The 22993-nt window shown below is 39.0% G+C and overlaps 1 protein-coding gene across 1 annotated transcript; it reads left to right on the top strand.

Annotated features, from left to right (window-relative positions):
• Positions 1-2419: 2419 nt before the first annotated feature.
• Positions 2420-9960, top strand: RBM44 (RNA binding motif protein 44; the record flags this gene model as incomplete). Its single annotated transcript, XM_082658248.1, has 5 exons — positions 2420-2497; positions 2600-2673; positions 4609-4897; positions 9556-9701; positions 9837-9960. 5 exons carry the CDS (start codon positions 2420-2422, stop codon positions 9958-9960), a joined length of 711 nt encoding a protein of 236 aa, XP_082514374.1.
• Between the last annotated feature and the right edge of the window lie 13033 nt (positions 9961-22993).

Raw genomic sequence — 22993 nt, 5'->3', positions numbered from 1 at the left:
AAAACCAAAATCTCAGTTATCCACAAAGAATTAACAGGTCTAAAACCAGATTTTTTTTTATCTTCAAATTTCTTACATAGTTTGCTTAAACAACTTGTCCATTTAATGATATATAATGTTCTGGAGAGGTTTTGTTTTTTCACTATTTTATTTTTTTCATCATTGTAAAGGTAGCAATGATGTAACCTGCTTATTTGGGCAGAATAATAAATCTTTTTAAAAGTAAAAGATGCAGATATAACATTTTTATAATCTTAATTTTGGCTCTAAAACAATATCTACTTTGTTAGGATTACATTTTAATACCCACCTTACTAAATTAAGTTATGCATGAAAGCCAGCATTGTATAGTGTAGTGTTTCTAAATTTCAGCTACTTATGTACCATCTTCACAATTTTTCATAGCCAGGTGTTACCTGTAATGTTATTTGATTTGTACTTTTTAACTTATTCTCCTCTTTTAAAAAATTTATCTGTGAAGAGTAACTTATTATGTATGAGAAAGAAATATCACTCCCCATTAATGAAAGGTACATACAAGCACACATTAAATATATAACTGTTGATGTTAATGTGAAAAATACTTACATGTGCAGCTCCAAAAATCATCTCAGGTACTTCTAGTGTGTGGATGCCACACTTTGCTAAATAATGGTGGTGTTAGCGCATACAGTCACTATACATAGACTAGTTTCAAATCATAATTCTCATTGTGTGACAGACATAAAGCAACAGGTTACTTCGATTCAGTTTGCTCACCCATAAACTGGGTCGATAATGACTTTGTCTCATAGTCTTTGTTGTTGTGAGGGTAAATAATGCCAGTGAAGCATACTTGTCACATAGAGTGCAATAACTGTTACTCCTTGTATATTATAGTTGTTTTTATTATTTTAATTCTCAGATGTCTCTATTACCTGACAGTAGTCATCCTAAACAAGATACATCACCCAAAGAGGATGGTTTAAAAAATGGTGATGTAGATATAGACTTTAGTCAACTAAAACTTGATGATAAAGGTCAGTATAAAAATGTTTGTCTTGTGTCATTGCCAGAAAGCAGATAATAAGATTTAAAATACCCCTCGTGCCCATCTATTAAGTTAAAGTAAATATTTTTAATTGAATGGCATCATTCAGATTATGAATGTTAAGTATGTTCTTGTTACATCTACTTGATATCTTTAAGGTTACTTAATATATCTGATAATGCCAAATAATAATACAGACTTTTGTTCTTCTGGTTTTTGTTTTCCATTTTGAAAATTCTTTTTTCTGTCCAGTTTGTATCCCTGTAAATTGTATGGGTTTTTTGTTTTGTTTTTTAGTTTTGTCCTCAATGAGAAGAGAAAGATCCTTATTTAGTGAAATAAAGACTTGCGGCACGGCTTAACCCGTTTTTAAAGATGTTCATTGTTATTCTGTCTGTAAAGATAAATCTCTTCTTCAATAAAGGATAATTAAAAATCAGAAAAGTAAGGCTTTTAATAAGCTAGGAATCAGTGTTAATTAAAGTAAAACTGGGAAGCAGATCACTCAGATAACTTCTCACGGTTAAACATTGTACATAGTTCCTTGCTAAGTGTGTTCAATTTCTCAGACTCCACAAATTACCGAGAAATAAGTGAAGACTGGTTTGATGCTAAAGAGAACGTGACTGGAGCTGACTTCTCAGGAATACAAGAAAATCAAATAGTACAAGACAAAGAGGATCCGAAGTTTACACTAGGTTGGTTCTTAACAATTTACCAAGAAATCCTAACCTAGCTCATTTATAAAATAGTGCTTATCTTCTTCTGTATTATTTTGGGGGATTGCACTGTTTTAATATTTTATTCCTGTTTGTAAAATAATATTTTATTCCATATTTTTAAATATGAAAAATGAGAAAATCGGCCATTTGGATGTCATTTTTTTTTTAAGAGTAAATCAGTTTAAAATGTTCATTTCTCTTTCAGAAAACTGTCTGCTAAAAGCTTAAATCCAAGATTTAGTTCGTAGATAGAGGCCCACCATTCTCTCTCCCTACTCTAGTCCAACATCAGTATTCCTTCAGGCGTTCTTTTCCTCTAAACCCTCATCAGGCACTTCGCAGGTATGGGGTACATAGTGAACAGAAAAAGCTTCTCAGTTTCCATCAGACAGCCAGGACTACCTATTTATTGATCCATCTTTGAGTCACAAGAGACTAAGTATCAATCAGTCCAACCTCTTTGTTTTTAACATATGATTAAAGCCCAGAAATCTTGACACTGTACTCCAAGCTCTTAATCTTCAGCCTAGTGCTGATACTTGCTAATAACTTTATAATAATCTTTTTGATAATAAAAAATGAAATACTTAACAATTTTCACATTTTCTCTTAAAAATATTGATAAAATAATGATTATCTTCTGTTGTATGTTTATCTTCAAGCAGAAATGAAGAATGTTGAACCCTTACGAAGAGATAAAGGTTACTTGATACATGTTGGTGGGCTCTGCCCTTCAGTGTCTGAGGTATGCCAGGATTTATTTTTTGAACTTCACTTTCAAATCTATTAATTGTTCATATTTTGATTGTTTTTCTACCTTTCACAAACTTTATTTATCTTCTTTTAGGCTGATTTAAGGTCTCATTTCCAGAAATATGAAATTTCTGACATTTCAATTTATGATTCTTCTCCTAATTACAGGTATGTTTCCCAGATTCAGTGAATGTGCATTTACTGGGTATGCCCTAGGTTCTAACAGCGGTCTGTTCTGTACTGAACATGAAGCACAGTGGTGATTACGCCAGGCGCCATTCCCGCGGGGGTTTCCCAGCCTAGTAGAGGGATACACGTTGACAAATAGCTAGTCATTAATTGGTGCTGTTCTCAATCAGATCTTTCTTTCATTATACTTTTTAACTTGTTACTAATGAGATATAGGAGAGTTATTGATTTTTCTGCAGTTATCTTGTTTCATACCATTTCATGGGGGCAGTCAAGTGCATTAGTTAAGAGAATGGGCTCTACAGCAAGTGTCTTGGGTTCATGTCTCAGCTTCGTCAGTAACGTGATGAATACATTTGGGCAAGTTACTTAACCTTTCTGTATCTGAGGCTCTTCATCTATAAAGTGAGGATAATAATAGTACCTACATAGCATTACTGTGGAACTATTATGAGATACATAAGTAAACCAGTAGAAATAAAGGCTGCCATATAGTAGGTACTCAGAAAATTATATTTAATTTTATTATTTTTTATTTTAATTACTTTTTAGTTGATCCTTTTTTATTTTTTCGGTAGATGGTTATATCATCTACATATAGTCGTTTCCAGTATGTGTGTTGTTAACCTCCTGTTTTGTGACATCAGAACATTCAAAAGTATCAAATAAGAATGGTGATAGCTTAATGGAAATACCTTTACTATTTTATCACAAAAAATGATAGCTCTTTATTTCAGATATGAAAATCTTTATAAATTAAAAAAGGATCCTATTTGTAGTTGGGTTGAAATTTATTAAAAATAAGTGTTTAATTTTGTCTTAAATGGATTCACTTAAGATCATATGCTTTTCTTGGACCTATTAATTAATATGTTGTTAATATATTTTGTTATATTAAAGTAGTGTTGTACTCCTAGGAGTATTACTTGATGTGAAAGATTCTTTTAGTGTCTTGTTGAATCCTTTGGAAAAAAAGAAACTTTATGGTTCTTTATTACTTTGAAGTATTATACATTCTGTGTGGAAATTTAGGAAGTACAGTTAAATACAAAAGTGTAAGGAGGTTATAAAAATTGATCCATAGTCCCATCTTCTGGAGGCAACTGTTCATCAGACTTGGCGTATATCCTTCCATTGACACTGTCTGGAGCTGGCACTTCCAGAAGGATGGCTCTTGCCCAGCTCTCTCAATTTTATGGCTAAAATTCTGGTTAGATTTTCCAACTCTGTTTGGACTGCATATTTTTTCACTACAAGGCCATAAGGACATTCTCTTCTGTGTTCTGCTAAATGTTTTTAAATTTTGCCTTTCACCTTTATGCCTTCTCTGTATCCGGAGGTTATGTTTGTGTATAGGGATTAATTTTAATTTTTTGGTATGGATAACCAGTTGTCCCAAGAACACTAATCTGTGCAACTGTGTCATATATCAGCTTTGCAAATGTTACACTTTTTTTTTGGGGGGGTACGCGGGCCTCTCACTGTTGTGGCCTCTCCAGTTGCAGAGCACAGGCTCCAGACGCACAGGCCCAGCGGCCATGGCTCACGGGCCCAGCCACTCCGCGGCACGTGGGATCTTCCCAGACAGGGCCACGAACCCACGTCCCCTGCATTGGCAGGCGGACTCCCAACCATTGCGCCACCAGGGAAGCCCTACATTACATTACATTTTAATATAAAATTAACAGGTGATAATTCAGAAGAAATACTAACTACCTTTTATTTCCCATCTTTAATTTTTTGTATTTAGTTATCTTAATATTCTTCCTGATCCCAAGGTAAGTATAGTAACTTATTTTTAAGAGCAGTTATTCTTATAAAAGGTATATGCTAGCCAGTAGTTACACAATGAAGTTTGAGGCCATTTAAAGTCATTAACAAAGAACCTTTTGGTTTTCTGCTTTTATATTTTAGATATGCATCTCTTGCTTTAAAAAAAAACAATGATGCGAAGCTGGCTGTGAAGGAAATGAATGGTACAGAAATAAATGGGAAATCAGTAAATGTGCGGCTTGTCAAAACTCCTGGAGAATATACATCACCACTTTCGTCCAAAAATGGAAATAAAGCTAGTTTCAGTAATTTGGAGAAAAACATCAGCAAAGAAGTCAACTCAGCCTCCTCTGTTTCTAGATTGCCTAGAACTAGGCCGAGGCAGCAGCTGGGATCTGAGCAAGACAGTGAGTTTTTCGCTTTTGACCAAAAGGTTAGTTTTCTTGATCAAGCCCTTAAATGGTCTTCATATATACACTATACTGCGATAAGTAGCTTTGAAGGACAGGTAACTCCAGGACAGCAGTCTTGAAGTGGGAATAAGGACATTAGTCTGAATTGTGCCTAACATTGGATCCGCCCTAGCCTGCTCTTGTACAACCCCAGTCGTTCCTGGAGGAAGCACAGATCTTTACAGGCCTAGCCGCAGAGACAGCGTTTCTCTGTAGCTAGGCTCTCTGCCAATGCTTTTCAGTCTTTGTATCTCTTTATTCTTGGATAGTGTTACTCTGTAAGTAGCTACTTAACACTTTCATCATTCTTTTTTTCACAGCTAACCTCATCTCATAATTATTTAAACCATAAAATATAGTCATTTTATTATGCATGCTCTCATCTTTACCACATTGAGGTTTTAAACGCCACATGGAAGGTGATAAAGTTGACTTATTCACTCTTGTCTCTCCACTGCGCAGCAAAATGCCTGGCATCCTATAGGCATTCCATAGATTTTTTAAAATTTACATATAGTAAAATTCGCTCTTTTTGCTGTCTGTGAGTTTAGACATATGCCACAGGCATGTAACCATCATCACAATCAAGGTATAGAACAGTTCCATCTTCCCAAAACATTCTCTTGTGCTCTGCTCTGTTTTCTGTTCTTATAATTTTACCTTTTCCAGAATCTCCTGTGAGTAGAATATTATATAGCCTTATTAGTCTGGCTTCTTTCACTTAGCTTTATGCATTTTCTTACTGAGTTCTGTGAGTTTTTTAATATTCTGAATATAAGTCATTTATCAGATACGTATGTACTTTGCAAATACGTTTTCCCAGCCTGTACTTTGTCTTTTCATTCTTTTAATAGTGTCATTCTCAGAGCAGGAGTTTTAATTTTTAACCAATTGCAGTTTGTCGCTGTTTTTTTTTTTAACTTGTGGGGGGTTTTTTGTTTGTTTTTTTGTGGGTTTTTTGGCTGTGTTGGGTCTTCATTGCTGCACACGGGCTTTCTCTAGTTGTGGCGAGTGGGGGCTACTTTTTGTTGCAGTGTGTGGGCTTCTCGTTGCGGTGGCTTCTCGTTGTGGAGCACGGGCTCTAGGTGCACGGGCTGCAGTAGTTGCAGCATGCTGGCTCAGTAGTTGCGGCATGAGGACCCTAGAGCGCATGGGCTTCAGTAGCTGCAGCACATGGGCTTGGTAATCACAGTGCACGGGCTTCAGTAGTTGTGGCTCACAGGCTCAGTAGTCGTGGCTCGCGGGCTCTAGAGCACATGTTCAGTAGTTGTGGCACACGGGCTTAGTTGTTCTGCAGCATGTGGGATCTTCCTGGACCAGGGATCGAACCCATGTCCCCTGCATTGTCAGGCGGATTCTTAACCACCACACCACCAGGGAAGTCCCTTAACTTGTGTTTTTAATGTTGTATCTAAGAAATCTTTGCATAACCCATTGTCACAAAGCTTTTGAGTTAATTTTATAATGTGTGGGATATGAATTGAGGTGGTTTTGGTTTTTTGGTTGTGTTTTTGTGTTGTGTATGGAATTGTTCCAGCATCATTGTTGAAAAGCCTATCCTGTCTCCACTGAATTATCTTTGTGCCTTTGTCAAAAATTAGTTGACCATATTTGTGTGGATCTATTTCTAGACTCTCTGTTCTCTTCTTTCCACCAGTACTTTCCACCAGTACTACACTATCTTGATCATAATAGCTTTATAGTAAGTCTTGAAATAGTAAGTCCAACTTCATTCTTTTTCAAAATTTATTTTGGCTCTTCTAGTCTCTTTGCCTTTCTGTATAAATGTCATAATTCTGCTTGTCACTATCTATTAGAAAAGTCCTTGGATTTTTACTGGAATTAGTTTGACTCTACAGATCAGAGAAAATTCCTTTTTAATAAATGGATGAAAGAATAAATATTTGTTGAATAACTGAATTTTGGTTTTTTCCATAACAATAAGATAAAGGGATCTCTTTTCCCTATGTCCTTTACCCTATCCTTTCCTAATTCCTGGAGTTATCCCATTATTTTTCTGTACCATTAGTGCCATTTCTGTACTCACAGACCTTTCTCCACTCACAGTTATGCACAACTCTTCTTAATCCGAACCACGTTTTCACTTGACTTTTCATTCTTTCGAAGTTACCGTCCTTATTTGTTCTGTGTTTTCCCTGCCAAACTTCCCAACCAGGTAGTTTATACCCAATGTCTGGGTTTCTTTGATTGTTTCTCTTCTTCATCGTAATAATCTGACCCCAGTCTCTAAAATTTTATTTACAGTGCTCTTTCTATAGTCACTAATGACATTTTTATTGGTCTTTCGCCCTATCTACCTTCTTTTTGACCACTTAGCCTATTTGGTGCCGGTCATTCCTTTCTTTCAACTCTTTTCCTTTCATCTCTTTTCCTTTCATCTCAGTGACACTTCGTGTTTAGGATGGGTTTTTTGGTGCATAACCTCAGTCCACAATAGGAAGGAAGGAAACAGGCAGTCAGGCTACGGGCGCTTGAGCTGGAAATTTGGGAGCTATGGCTCCTCCCTGCCTCTCTCAGGTAGTGCCCCTGGTTTCTTGCCTCTGCATGCCTGTAAGCTCCATCCTCCTGTTTCTCTCTGCACACTGGCTTTCTCTGTCAGCTCGTGACTTCTCTCTTCCTCCATTAGGCTTTATTTTGCTTAACTCTAACTCTACAGTACTTTTCAGTTCAAGCTCCTGTCATCATTTGACTAACTCGTTTGCTCTGTTCCGATTCCACATTCTTTAGACAGGGAGTCTGATCCAGCGCATGATTTTGGTGTTCATGAGTTCAGGTAACACCACTCTTGGTCTTGTTAGCTGAGGAAGCAGGTCATGGAGTTGGTAGAGGGAAGGTTATGTGTCATAAATAAATAGGGCACCGTGGGCTAGGGTAGGAGTATGTTGTCTTAGAGTGTGTGGACAGGGCAGCTCTTACTGCTGTCTTTGTTAAACTATACTCTTACTTTTCTAGCAGTTTATTGTCACCTTTCTTCTCAGATTCTCAACATTTTTTCATTATGTTCATTCATTTAGAAAATATTTATCGTCTATAATAAGAGGTAGTGATGATTAAGAACAACAGATTCATAACCTGGCTTTGCTACCTACTCATGGGCTGGGCGAGTTACTGCCCTCTGTGTCTGAGCTTCCTTATTTTAAAATGGGGATAGGCACTTCCCTGGTGGCACAGTGGTTAAGAACCTGCCTGCCAATGCAGGGGACACAGGTTCGAGCCTTGATCCAGGAGGATCCCTCATGCCATGGAGCAACTAAGCCCGTGCGCCACAACTGCTGAGCCCGAGTGCCACAACTACTGAAGCCTGCGCTCCTAGAGCCCGTGCTCTGCAACAAGGGAAGCCACCACAATGAGAAGCCTATGCTCCGCAACGAAGAGTAGCCCCCGCTCGCCGCAACTAGAGAAAGCCCACGTGCAGCAACGAAGACCCAATGCAGCCATAAATAAATAAAATAAATAGTCATTTAAAAAGAATAAAAAATAAAATGGGGGTAAGTGTTCCTGCCTCACAAATGTTGTGAGCTTTAAATGAGTTTAATTCAGAAAATTCTTTGGAACAGTGCCTGTCATGGAGAATGTACTCCGTAAATAGTAGCTACTGTTATTTACTAGCAGTTTGGCTCTTTCTTGGGAAACCCATCCTCTCTGTGGTTCCAACTACTATTTAAACTTATTGTATCCCAAAATTATTTATTCAATAAACAGTATACCAACTGTGTACACTATTGTAGGCACTGGGAAAGAGGCAGTGAACAAAACAGACAAAAATCTGTGCTGTTACAGAGCTTAAATCTAATGAAGGAGATAAGGCAATAAGCAAATAAGTAAAATATGTACTATTCTGATGTGACAGATCTAATATTTTGTATATCTTACCCTGACGTTTCATCTAGGTTTGAACGTATCCGCTCCTCCTTTGTTGAACTTGTATGGGATGTACAGTGGTTTCATATAATTTATATCCTACTTGCATGGCTAATAGTAATTAATTGATCATTTTAATTTTGTCTCTTCAGTTGAATTATAAGATACATAAGTGATGGAGGTTCTTTTTTATAGCACTAGTTTCCCCACCCCCCCCCACTCCAGCATGTTCTGGGCATATAGTTTGTGTACATTGAACATTTAGTAAATAAGATATAGAATATACGATATAAATATGTACATATAATTACTATGTAGACCAGCCTTTCTCTGTCAGGTTGGGTAAGAGAATTCAGCCTTCATGTCCTAAGCCTAAGATATCCATTGTATATAGCAAATGACTCTCTCTCCTACGCACCTAGAATGGAATAGTTATGTCCTATCTTAGGGAAAATTGAGAAAATAGTTAACATCATTTTTTGTGTTCTGTGGATCAGATGAGAATCCTGTTTGAGAAAAGCTAATTTCGACATAGCCCATATATTATACTTCATCATGTATTTGGCATTTTTTAAATAAATGGCCCTGAATACATCTCAAGTAAAATTACTTGGTAGAAAAACTAATCCCAAATCAACGTAAATATCTTAGGAATTTTGATTTTACTATTTGTAATTTTTAAATTTAGAATAAGCTGGATTATTTCTATGTAATCGTTACTGACTTAAATAAAACTTTAAAAATGTTTATTTAGGGTGTCAAGAAGAATTGTAAACAGATTGGATCCACTAAATTACTACCTGATGCACCTATTCAATTTGTACCTCCAAATACATCGAACCTGCGTAGCTTTACCAAGATCGTGGAGAGACTGGCTGAACTACATCCGAAAGTTGGCAGGTAGTGACTACAATTGCACTTTAAATGGTTTTATAAGTTGTGAGTAAACTACCACTCCTTTCAGTACCGTAGCCATATCTAGAATGTGCTGCTTTGGAGAGGGCAGATGCTCATGCGTGTCTTCCTTTGGCACAGAGATCACATTATAAACGCTCTTCAGGAGGTTAGAATGCATCATAAAGGCTCTCTCAGTGGCCTGTCTGTTAATGCTATTGTGAGAATGACTTCCTCTGTTTTGGAAAACTCTGCTTCCCGTTAGGTAGAAAAGAAGCAATAAGAGGTAAGTCAGTCATACCTTTCATATTTAAATAGTAAACATTTTAAGCTATGGATTCCATTTTCTTTTCAAATAAAAATATTATATTGAAAATAATAAAGTAACATAGAAGCTAAAAACAAGCATACTGTATTTGTAAACTATTAATGCAAAACTATTTGGGGTAATGTTAAATCACCCCAAAATTGTTTGGCTTAAGCAACATTTATCATCTCAGAGTTCACAGGTCAGGATTCAGGAATGGCGTAGCTGGGTGGTTTTAGTTTAGCGATTCTCGTGATGTTGCAGTCAAGATGTTGGCCTGGGCTGTGGTCATCAGGAGGCTTGATTGGGACTGGAAGACCTGTTTGTAAGACGGCTCATTCCCATGGCTGTTGGCGGGAGGCCTCTGTTTCTCACCACATGGCCCTTGCCGTAGGGCTGCTTGAGTGTCTTTACAACATGACACCTGGCTTCTTCAGAGTAAGAGCCATCAGAGAGAGAGAGAGAGCAAGATGGAAGCTGCAGTATTTTCTGTGACCTAACTTCAGGAGTCACACTCTGTCGTTTCTACCACATTCCATCAGATGCAAGTCACTACGTGCAGCCCACGCTTTTGAAGAAAGGTGTATCAAAGAATCTGTGTATGTATTTTTAAATTACCACACACAAACGTAGAATCCCTGTTTATAAAATAATGGTTGGGGATTTGTTTCTAGTTACAGCTGTCCAGGTGAGTAAAGCCAACTTTCCATGGAGAACAGTTAGAAAAGCTGAATAAATATATAGACATCTGCTTGAAGGTACTGGAGAACTGTCAAGATACCATAAATTATCTGGCCAGTATAAGAGAAGATTAGTCTCAGGGAAATATGCCCATTGTTTGGGACCACTTTCCCCCAATACTGTTTGCATGTGGGGCAGCTAGGAGTTTAAAGGGACCCTTCTGATAGCACTGAAGCCAGGGGGGTGGGGCCTCAGCAGTAGAGTTGGGACACCAATGGGTTACCCTACTCCAGGAGTAACTTTGAACCAGAAGTAGATAGTTCCTCTGAGGGACTGTAACTCAGCTTCAGAACCTAAGTTAGATTGAGATGATCTGGGGTTACTAGTTCTGCCATGCACCTAGAAGAAATGAAGGTAAGAATCCTCTGGAAGAAGGTAGTATCATTTTAGGCCTCAAATTGTTTCTACCAAAATTTTTGCATATACTAATTTGTAAATAAGAGTATACAATCAAAAATAACTAATCATAAATGAAATAAGACCACATGAATGAAAACTAGCATGAACACCAGGTAATAGAAATTACCCACAGGGACTCCAGCTAATTGAGTTATCAAACTTTTATTTTTAATAAATTTAATTATTTTATTTACTTAGTTTTGGCCATGTTGGGTCTTCGTTGCTGCGCGTGGGCTTTCTTTTGTCGCGGTGCGCAGGCTTCTCATTGCGGTGGCTTCTCATTGTGGCGCACGGGCTCTAGGCGCACGGGCTTCAGTAGCTGTGGCGCACGGGCTTAGTTGCTCCATAGCACGTGGGATCTTCCCGGACCAGGGCTCGAACTCGTGTCCCCTGCATTGGCAGGCGGATTCTTAAACTGTGCCACCAGGGAATCCCCCAGACACACTTTTAAAAACCATACTTGTATGTGATAGATTGTTTGCAAAAACAGCCACAATTATTCCTTTCCCTATAACCATGCCCCTTTGCAGTGTGACTTGGAAGCTCCTCTGATCAAGAAGTGGAGTCTGTTTTCCCACCCCCTGAATCTGGGCTGACCTTTTCACTTGCTTTGACAAGTTATGCCATTCCCAAGCCTGGTCCTCAAGAGCCCTTGATCATTCTACTCTCTCGGAAATTTGCTGCAGCCACATAGAGACACCCAGGGTGCCTGCTAGAAGATAAGAGGCTACAGTCACCCCTCAGCATCCGTGGGGGATTGGTTTCAGGACCTCCCCCCACACCCACCCACCGCGGGTACCAAAATTTGAGGTTGCCCAAATATCTTATGTAGTATGGCTTAATATTTGCATATAACCCACACACATCCTCCCGTATACTTCAGATCATCTCTAGGTTATTTGTAATACCTAATACAATTGTAAATACTATGTGAATAGTTGTAAATACAATATAAATGCTGTAAACAGTTGCCAGAACACAGCAAATTCAAGTTTTGCCTTTTGGAATTTTTTTTTTTCAAATATTTTCAATCCAAGGTTGGTTGAATCTGCAGATGCAGAACTCACGGATATGGAGGACCAACTGTTCATGGAGGATAGCTAAGACACTCCAGCCTACAGCCAGCTGCCCTTAAATATGGGACAGAATCTAGCATAGATCAGCAGATAACATACCCAACCTGGCAGCTGCCCACAGATGCATGAGTGAGCCCAACCAAGATAAGACAAATCACCAAAATGAGTCCAGCCCATTGCTAACTGGCAGAACTAGAGGCTAAATAGTAGGTGGTCATTGTTTCAAGCTACTAAGTTTTGAAGGTGATTTGTTACACAGCAAAAGCTAATTAATTCAGATGTATTATGCTCAAGGAGACAAAAGACAGGCTTGAGAATTCTAGTATAGAACTGGAAATATTTTTAAAATGGAAATTCCATTAATAAAAAATAGAATTACTTAAATGAATAACTCAGTTAATAGGTTCTACAGCATATTAGACAAATTAGAGAATTAGAAAGGTCAGAAAAATTATGGAATGACACACAGAGGTAAAAGGATGGAAAACACAAAAGAGAATGCAAGAAACATAAAGACATACCAAGAAAGCCTAATTATTTGTGCAACTGGAGTTTTAACCAAAAAAAGAAGAGGGAGAAAATTGGTCAGATACAATATTTGAAAAAAAATTTTTAATGATGAAAAAAATTAAGCCAGAAATGTAGTAAAGCCCTTTCAAATCCCAAGCAGGGAAAGTAAGACTTCAGTGCATCAGAAAAACTGCCTGAATATGGTCCTTGTGACCACCATGCAAAGCTGCTGAAAGTCAATCAAAACCATGTATTGAGCCCCAAAGCTTTATGAATAAGGGATACACAAGAGAAATAAAAGGCAATACATGCACACACACACACAAAAAAAAACTTCTTGAAAACTCAAAGCAAAAAGAAAATCTATAAAGCAGCTAGAGGGAAAAAAAATTACGTTAAGAGTGCAACAATTAAACTGACATCTGATTCTCAACAGAAGCCACCAAATAATTCTACCAACTAGGATTCTATACTCAGGAAAAGAGCCTTCAAGAATAAATGAAATAAATACATTTTTACCCAATTAAAAACTAAGATAATTTGTTACTTAGAAGACCCATTGTATTAAAGAAAATACTAAACAGTGTTTTCTAGGAAGAAGGAAAGTGATTTTAGATGAAAGGTCAGAGATGCAGATGTACTGAAGATCAAAATGTTTATATCAGCTAATACTGTATAAAACAAGAATAATGGTATTTTATAGGGTCTAATATAATTAACATGTATGACAATAGTAGCATATAAATTGACCACCCCCTAGGCTTAGTGATTCATTAGGAGAACTCACATGACTCAGTATATAGTTGTACTCATGGCTATGACTTATGGCAATGAAAGGATACAGAGCAAAACCAGCAAAGGGAAGAGGCACATAGGGTGATGTCTGGAGGAAATCAGGCACAAGCTTCGAAGAGTCCTCCCCCGAGTAGAGTCACATAAGACCTGTTTGTTTCCTCAAGTAATGAGTTATGACAACTCATAAGAAATGTTGTCTACCCTCATTAGAGATTCAGTGCCTAATATTTTTGTTGGAGGCTGGGCACATAGGTACCCAACATCTAGCATGTACCAAAGGTTCCAGACTCTCAGAAGGAAAGCAGCTGTTCAGCACAAACTACACTGTTTCTACAGTTTTGGCACAGTGAGCCACTCTTGTCACTACTAGGATTGGTGGGAACTAAGTTCCTAGACACCAGGGCCAGCCTTGCAAGCAGGGCTTTCTACGGATGACTGTCATCTCAGGCCTGCTATGTTAATTCTTTTCTACACATACCAGTTGATATCAGACTATGATAAATATAGTTGTAATCTCTGGGGTAGAGTTGGACCCTTATCTTACACCAGGGTTCCCCAACCCCCGGGGACCAGTATCGGTCCATGGCCTGTTAGGAGCCAGGCCGCACAGCAGGAGGTGAGCCTCTTGCTAGCTTAGCAGAACTTCATCTGCTGCTCCCCATTGCTTGCATTACTCCCTAAACCATCACTCACATTACCGCCTAAACCATCCCACTCCCTCCCCCACCCCACCCCCGTGGGAAAACTGTCTTCCATGAAACCAATCCCTGGTGCCAGAAAGGTTGGGGACTCCTGCCTTACACTGTATACAAAAACTAACTCAAAATGGATCAAATTACCTAAACGTAAGACCTAAAACTGTAAAACTCTTAGAAGAAAACACAGGAAAAACTTCACAACATTGGATTTGGCATTGATTTCTTGGATATGACACCAAAAACAGACAACAAAAGAAAAGATAGATAAATTAAACTTCATCAAAATTTAAAACTTTTGTGCATTAAAGGACATTATCAGCAGTGAAAAGGCAACCCACAGAATAAGAGGAAATATTTGTAAACCATATTATCTGATAAGGATATTAAGAATATAGCTATATATCTATCATGTATCTGTATCTACCTATCTATATATCTTATCTGTACAGATATATAAAGAATACCTACAACTCAACAACGAAAGCCCAATTTAAAAATGGACAAAGGATTTGAATAGACATTTCTCCAAAGAAGATATGCAAATGGCCAATAAGCACATGAAAATAGGCGCATTATCACTAGTCACTAAGGAAATGCAATCAGAACCACAATGGGGGGGACTTCCCTGGTGGCGCAGTGGTTGAAAATCCGCCTGCCAATGCAGGGGACATGGGTTCGAGCCCAGGTCCGGGAAGATCCCACATGCTGTGGAGGAACTAGGCCTGTACGCCACAACTACTCAGTCTGCGCTCTAGAGCCTGCGAGCCACAACTACTGAGCCCACATGCCACAACTACTGAAGCCTGCGTGCCTCGCAACAAGAGAAGCCACTGCAATGAGAAACCCGCGCACCACAACAAAGAGTAGCCCCTGCTCGCCGCAACTAGAGAAAGCCCACACGTGACAACGAAGACCCAACACAGCCAAAAATAAATTTATTAAAAAAAAAAACAAAAAAACCCCAATGGGATACCCACTTCATACCCATTAGGATGGCTGGTATCCCCGCAAAAAACCAGAAAATAATAAATGTTGGTGAGGATGTGGAGAAATTGGGAACTTTGTGCATTGCTGATGGGAATGTAAAATAGTGCAGCCACTGTGGAAAATGGTATGACACTTCCTCAAAATATTAAACTACAATTATCACCTGATCCAACAGTTCCACTTCTGAGTATTTACTGAGTTTAGTGATACGCTTAGTCAAGGGGTAGAACTTAATGGTAAATAAGTATATATGATGTTTGTTTATATATAAATCGGTTTAATTACAATGGTTGGTTTAGTAGTAGAATGTACTGATAACTATATACTTTTCTGGAATTTTAGATTTAGCATAGCACATTTTATTGTTGATTTCTGCCTTCTTTTCTTCACCTATAGAATTTCTTTGGAAAGCATGAGTTCCCTCCTGCAGAGAATGTTCTACAGCACTTAGGGAAAAATTGTGGTAACAGCAAAATTATGCAATTAAATAGGCTTGGTAAATGGGTTTAGCTGTTTATAATATTCTACTTTATATAGCCCTCTCTTAAAATCTAGCAACTGTTGTTTCTACAATATAAAGATCTCTCTATATATAATTAAAAGATAATTTTTAATGTTTATAAACTTTGTATTTCAAACTTGTTACTTAGAGACTTAAAGCAGTATGTTTTGGATCAGAAACAGAAATGGTGTCATTTTTAAAACTCTGTGTTAAATCAGTTTTTTAAATATTGACCAAGAAAAGGTTTATTATTATTTCATACATGAAAAATATAATTTACCTGAAGTTCTTAGTTCCACTTTTCAGTTGTCTTAAGACTCTTATATTGGACCGTAGGATAGCAAATACACTGAGTCTACAGGTGTACATTTTGGAATATGTATATTTTTAAGTTTCCAAAATGATTAAATTACTGTTGTGATACATTTAATGCATTTTTATGACTTTAGTATTAAACATTTAGATGTATTTTCCCTGCTTTCACTAGGAAGAGTGAACTTTGGTAAAGTACTTAAATTTAAATGGTCACCATGTTATGTTCATTTTGTAATAGGTTCTGTTATATTAGGTTAGAGTGTAAATTGGAACACTTTTCAAGACCTAATTTTATGCTTTATCTGTTAACAAATTTCTTTAATTGCTTACTTTTAAAAGTAACATACTGTTTAAAGTTGCATTTTTACTAGTAGTAAGATGAACAAATGTGCATTTTCTTCTTCAGATGTTTACAATGTTTAGAGCATTCAATATTTAGTTGGTATTGCTTGATTAAAAGTTACCCATTTAACATTTATATTTGGTGTACTTATATTTAATAAAGGTAGAATCTATAGTAAAATTTAATACTTTCTGCAGGTTTGGTGGCATTTTCTAAGTGTAAATTACCTACCAGTGTTTATATGGAATACGAATGGACAGTAAGGCTATAGATCAAACTATTGCATTTCAAATTTTTCCTCTTTCATGGACTTTTTAGGCTTATTTCGTATATTAATTTGTCTCCGGTTATTACCAGACCCAGTCCAAACGTCTACCAGAAATTGGGTTCCAGGATGTTAAAAAAAAATTGAGGGGGGACTTCCCTGGTGGCACAGTGGTTAAGAATCCACCTGCCAATGCAGGGAACATGGGTTCAAGCCCTGGTCCTGGAAGATCCCACATGCCGCGGAGCAACTAAGTCCATGCACCACAACTACTGAGCACACGCGCCTAGAGCCTGTGCTCCGCAACAAGAGAAGCCACCGCAATGAGAAGCCCGGGCACCACAACGAAGAGTAGCCCCCGCTCACCACAACTAGGGAAAGCCCGTGTGCAGCAACAAAGACTCAGGGCAGCCAAAAATTAATTAATTAATTAAAAAAAGTTTTTTTAAAGGACTCGATTAAATGAAACTTGAAAATCATCAAGTTAGTAGATGATTCTCTAGTTTTGGCCATACATGAAGTTAGTAGAATCCTAGACTTATGGAGGTTGCTTCCTATCTGTTCAATCATACGCTTATTTATATTAAAAGGCTACATTCAGAGTAACCTTTTTTAATAAAGTTGAAACATGGATTAGACATTATTTTTAACATACTAGCAGCCATGAGAAGTATACCTCTAGTCGTTTGTTTCTAAAAGGATTTTAATTCAATGGAATTCTCCTTTAGAATACATGGAGACCAAATTACTGAATTCAATTTAGTAATTGAAAATATAGAAAGGATCATTTGAAATTATAACTTTGAGGTTTTTTGAAATAAAGGTGTCCTTTTCAAAACCTAAAGGTATGTAAAGATCAGGCAACTTTTAGATCAAAAGGCTTTTAGCCATGACCATGTAAATGGATCACTGTTATTAAGCTTCCCAAGTAAAATGTAGAAACTGGAGAAATTCATGAATCTTTGGAACTGCAAGTGAAAAAGCAATATTTATCTTATTCTCTAAGATCTCTAATTTGACATTGGTTAATTATATTAAATCGTTAGAGAATTTAAAAGACTGGTCAAATTATCCAGGTTTCCAAATATCTTCAACCAGCAAAGTTTCAGATAATTTTAGCAGACTTAATTATTGCTCAGAAGCATTTTTCTATCATACTGTATTACTAGGACACCAAAGAGCACTTTAGCTGTACCAAATAGAATATACAGGTAATTGTGTTTGCAGATAACCAGAGACCTGGAATGTTGTAGAATACCCTGAGACTATCACCAAAAAAGTGGGACTAAAAATTCCCAGTTGGCTCTGCCTAATGCCAATGTTAATTCTAGTCCAAAGAGATAAATATGTGTAACTGAGAAGCTCAATATTACAGGTAGTTTCTTTTTTAAAAAAATAGTTCTTCAGCCAGAGTTCTGCATATATTGACTTAACTTTTTTTCATTATTGATCATTGTTACTTATTGCAAAGTATCTATCTGGCATATAGTAAAATGTTTAATAAGTGTTAGCTCCTGTGGTCAGCAAAGCAGTGGCCCTCCAAGCTGACCAGTCTTCATGCCCACACCTGTGAATGCGTCACATGGCAAAAGGGAGTTAAGGGTACAGAAGCAAGTAAGGTTGCTAATCAACTGACCTTGAGATGGGAAGATGATCCTGGATTATCTGGGTGGGCAGAAGAGAGAACCGGAGAAATGGCATTTCGAGAAGGGCTTCACCCACTGTTACTGGCTTTGAAGATGGAGGAAGGTGGCTAGGAGCCAAGGATTGCAAGTGGACTCTAGCAGCTGGAAAAGGCAAGGGAACATTGTCCCCTAGAGCTACCAGCAGCAGTGCAGCCCTGCCGACATGTTGATTTTAGCCTGGTGAAACCTGTCTCTGACTTCTGACTTACAGAAGTATGAGATAATAAATCTGTATTGTTTAAGCCGCCAAGCTAGTGGTGATCTGTTACATCAGCAATAGAAAACTAATAAAGCTATAATTGTTACCTCTAGAGAACTGCTAGGAACAGTATAAGACTGCTTATAGGTTCAGTGTATCTTTGCCTGAATTTTGATTCTTGGGGATAAGGTAGGTGTGAGCTATGAGTATTAAATAAACCACCACCTCTTCGTATTTATATAGAACTTTTATCTTAATAACATCGTGATACTTAGGGTTGATAGCGATAGTCCCCTGACAGATCAGAGAATGTCATTGTTATGTATATTATGGACATCGTTATAAACAACTTCGGTGTTCCTGCGAGGAAGCTGAGAGTCAGACTTGCGCATCATTTCTAACAGTTTACTGTTTAAGAAGGCAGGTTCTGAAGCCAGATTTTCTTGATTCAGATTCCTGCCCCAAGTTTGTCTGCTCTGTTTAGCCTTGGACAAGTTACATAATTTCCCTGTGCCTCAGTTGTCTGGTGTGTAAAATGGAGATAGAAGAAGTATCTGCCCTCCTAGGCATGGAGTAAAGTAAAGCGTTTGCCACAGTACTTGTTACAATATAAGAGCGTGTCAAGGGTTGCTGCTTCCGGTAGCGCGGTCATCAAGCAGTGTGCAGCGATGCATCTTTCTGTGTTGTAACTTTACCCTGACTTTGTTGTAGTATCTTGCTGTTTTGCTTTCATTCTCCTTTCTTGATTATCTTTTTTTTCTCTTCTATGAACGTCTATAACCTGCCTGAAAATTTCTTAGAATGAAGCAGGCCGTAAGTTGCTGTGTTAGGGGGTACTTGATTACAAATGATAGGAACAGAAATCAAACTAGCCAAAGCACAAAAAAAGTAAACTTAACTCACATAAGTGACACTTCCAGAAATTAATTCAGATATAACTGGATCAAGAGCCTTTTCTTCTTTTTCTCTCTTTTTTTTCTCTCTTCCTACCTCTCCCTCCCTGATTCCCTCCCCCGCCAAACACACACACACACACACACACACACACACTGCTAAGTAGGGATGGTTACAGTGTTCACTGAACTTCTGGGAAATAGGCACACAAGCAGTGTTCAAATTAAGTGTTTGTTATACGCTCTTAACTTTTTACTTAGCAACAATTTTAGATTTACAGAAAAGTTGCAAAAATAGTACAGAGAGTCCATGTATGCCCTTGGTTGGGCTTCCTGTAATGTTAACAGTTTACATAACCACAGTAAAATGATCAAAACTGGGAAATTAACATGGGTGCGATACTACTCACCACAGATCTTATTAAGATTTCACCAATTTTAACCCCTAATGTTCCTTTTCTGCTTCAGGACCCACTCCAGTGTCCCACATTGTATTTAGTTATTGGGTTTTCTCCATCCCCTCCAGTCTGGGACAGTTCCTAAGTTATTTTCCTGTCTTCCATGACCTTGACACTTCTGATGAGTATTTGATTAGCTATTTTTATAAAATGCCTGTCAATTTTGATTTATCAGCTGTTTTCTCCTGATGAGATTGAGGTTATGCATTTTTTGATAAACAAGACCACAGAAGAGGCCTTCAGTACTTCATATCTGGGGGATATGATCCGTCTCCTGCAGGTGATACTATCCTTCATCACTTGGTTATGGCGGCCTCTGTTGGGTTCCTCCACTGTATTTTGTTTGTATTACTATTTTTCCTTCGTAATTGAGAGAGATCTTTGATGGTATGTAAGTATCTGTTTCTCCTAAAACTTTTGCTCACTGGTTTAGCATCCATCAGCCAATCTTGCCTGAAACAGTTATTCTTGTGGTGTTTGTCTAATGATGATTTTGTATGTCTTTCTTTCCTTCTACATTTATTACTTAGAATTGTTCCGTAAGGAAAACCTGTCCTTTCTCCCCCATGTATTTATTCAGTTATTTATTTCAATATGGACTCAGTGATGTTCATTTTGTTCTGTGAGTTATAACACTATCATTGCTTATTTTGTCGCTCAGATGATTCCAGCTGTAGGCATTAGGAGCTTCTTTGGGTTGGGTTCTTTGTCTTTGAAAATCACCATCCTTTTCCAAGTACTTGCTTATTTTCTGGCACCACAGAATATTTTAGGCTCATCTTATATGTTCCCTGCCCCAGCCCTGGAATCAGCCACTTCTCCAACAAGCTGTGTTTCCTTTTCTTTGAGAATGATGTTTAGAAACCAAGATCTGGTCAGTAGATGTGCTCACTGCTGTTGGAGTTGGTCGTAGGCCCTCTCAGCAGAGAGAACTAGGAAATGTATGCATTTCTGTCAATCTGTGCACCCAGACACACCTGTAGTTGTTTATTCAGACCTAGCATACACACCAAGTCATGACAGCATTGCTAAATCAGACCCTGGGAGAAACATTTACTACCTGGAGTACAGCATTTGTGTGAAGTTCTTTTTGTCTTTATCCTTAGAGTGTGCAGTCAGAATATCATTCTCTAAACTTACTTAGGTTCTGTCTTTTATTCCTGATCCCCTTCAGTGTGGTTGTGTTATGTATTTGTAATAGAGCTGTTTCCCATCTCTTAGGGATCCCTCTCCTGTGGTCCAGTGTGACGATCTGTTTGGTCCAGTTTTTTAGTTGAAGTGGGGAGGGTAGATCCAGTCCCTCTTGTTTCATCATGGCTGGAAACAGAAGCCTTCTTTTAATTTTGAATTTTTAGTGAAGTTGACCAGGTCTTTTTGAACTATCTAGATTGTGTCCTTATTAACCCTACTGTGCATACAGTAAAGCACTTGGCCGTTTTCTCAGCTCTTCCATTGTTTAACCTAACATCCATATAGATGGAGGTGCCCAGGGAGAGGAATGATTTTCCATGCTACCAGCTAGAAATACAGATACATCAGACAAAATCTAGCCAGGGCAAAATTGTCAACTCTTAGATATGTGTCACAGCTACAGGAACAAGTGTTGAAGAGTTTGTCCCACTTTCCTACCTCTGCAGAAGGGAAAACCCATCGTAATTACTGGGGCATCTCTTACCCAGACGACCCAAGGTGCAGAAAAGAAAACCATTAGGGGAGAAAGTGCCATGGTGTGCATACCTCTTGGCTTTGGCATTCCCAAGAGAACTGTGAACTTCCTAAGTACATGAACTTGAGAAATAACACTTTGTCTTGCTAGGCACATGTGTCTGTTAGGGTGGTGAGTGTGAGAAAATGGAGGAGAAAAGGCAGAGGGCTTCCCCTGCTCAGCCCATGCCTCCTGTTGCAGTTGAGCCTCAAAGAACATGTTGCAAAGAATGGTTCCTGCTGACCCCAGTGGGGTCCCAGGTTAATGAAGGTACCTGGGGTAATGAAGAAGGAGCTGACCAGAAGATGATGCAAGGAGGCCCGCAGGCCAAGGGTGGAAAGGGTGACTCAAAAGGGTGAGCGGAGGGCGAGTCTGAGAGCAGCAGAGACGCCCGCTCTTTTCCCTAACCAGCGACTGGCTGTCCCCAGTATAGGGTTCACAGGCTTGGGCCGGGCCCCACTCATCTCCCGTAACAGTGCCTTTCCCACCTGGCCTGGTCCCCGGTCACTGGCTCTTTACTCTGGCCTGCAGCCCCTCACACACTCCTCCACCCAGCCCTCAAGGCTCCTTACACTGCAGCTGAGCCAGGCGCACCAGGCCCCATACGTGTGGTTCCTGTGTCACAGCATTCATGTTACTTAGATCTGGACGTTCCTCACTAGATCCACCATCTGAAGTGCAGGACCTGCCTTGTTTATGCAGCACAGTCTTGCACACAGTTGGGGCTCAGATGTTTCTTAAATGAATAGAGAGAGAGGCCAGGCCACCCGCTGGGGTGTATCTTCCTAAGGTCTGGGAAGAGGGGCTACTCAAGAGCGCATGTGGCCTCCGCCACCATCTGACACAGACCCCTATCAGGACACTTGGGACCCCCAGGTTGTAGGCATGCTGGCCCTGAGTGCCCTCCCAACCACCTGGCTGTCAGCTGCTGCCTGTTCTCTGAGCCGACAGCAGGTGGCCCTGTTCCCTTTCATTCAGCAGAGGGAAGTGTTGAGGCAGCCCACATGGACTGACCGCAGAATCCTGCGCGAGGCACTCTGCTACGTGTATGAGGCTTTAGCCACAAAGATGTGAGTTGCTCTCGGGCTAGTGATTCTTCCTCCTCCCTAGGGCAGTGGCTGATTCCTTAGCGTGAGCGTAAGTTTACTCAATTGCTCAGAGTTCTTGGAAGAGTTTGTTACAAGAAGGAACCACTGCAAGGTGAATTCCAGCCACCAGAAGAGCTTAGAGAGCCCAGGTCAGCTCAGCTATGCTGGGCTGATGCCTCCCAGTTCAGGTGTGAGCAAGCAAGCTGGGGAAATCTGCGCTCCCTCAGGCTTCCCGGGGCTCTCATGTGCCCTTTCTTTCTACACAAGTTCAGAGTCAGAATGAGGCCTTCCCAGCCTCCTCTGCCTCTCACCACCCATTCTCGGCAGCAAGT

The sequence above is a fragment of the Grampus griseus genome, assembly GCF_964374135.1.
Source record: "Grampus griseus genome assembly, chromosome: 7".
NCBI classification, from domain to species: Eukaryota; Metazoa; Chordata; class Mammalia; order Artiodactyla; family Delphinidae; genus Grampus; species Grampus griseus.
Note: the sequence above shows the minus strand (reverse complement) of the source record. Positions and strands in the feature narration are given on the sequence as shown.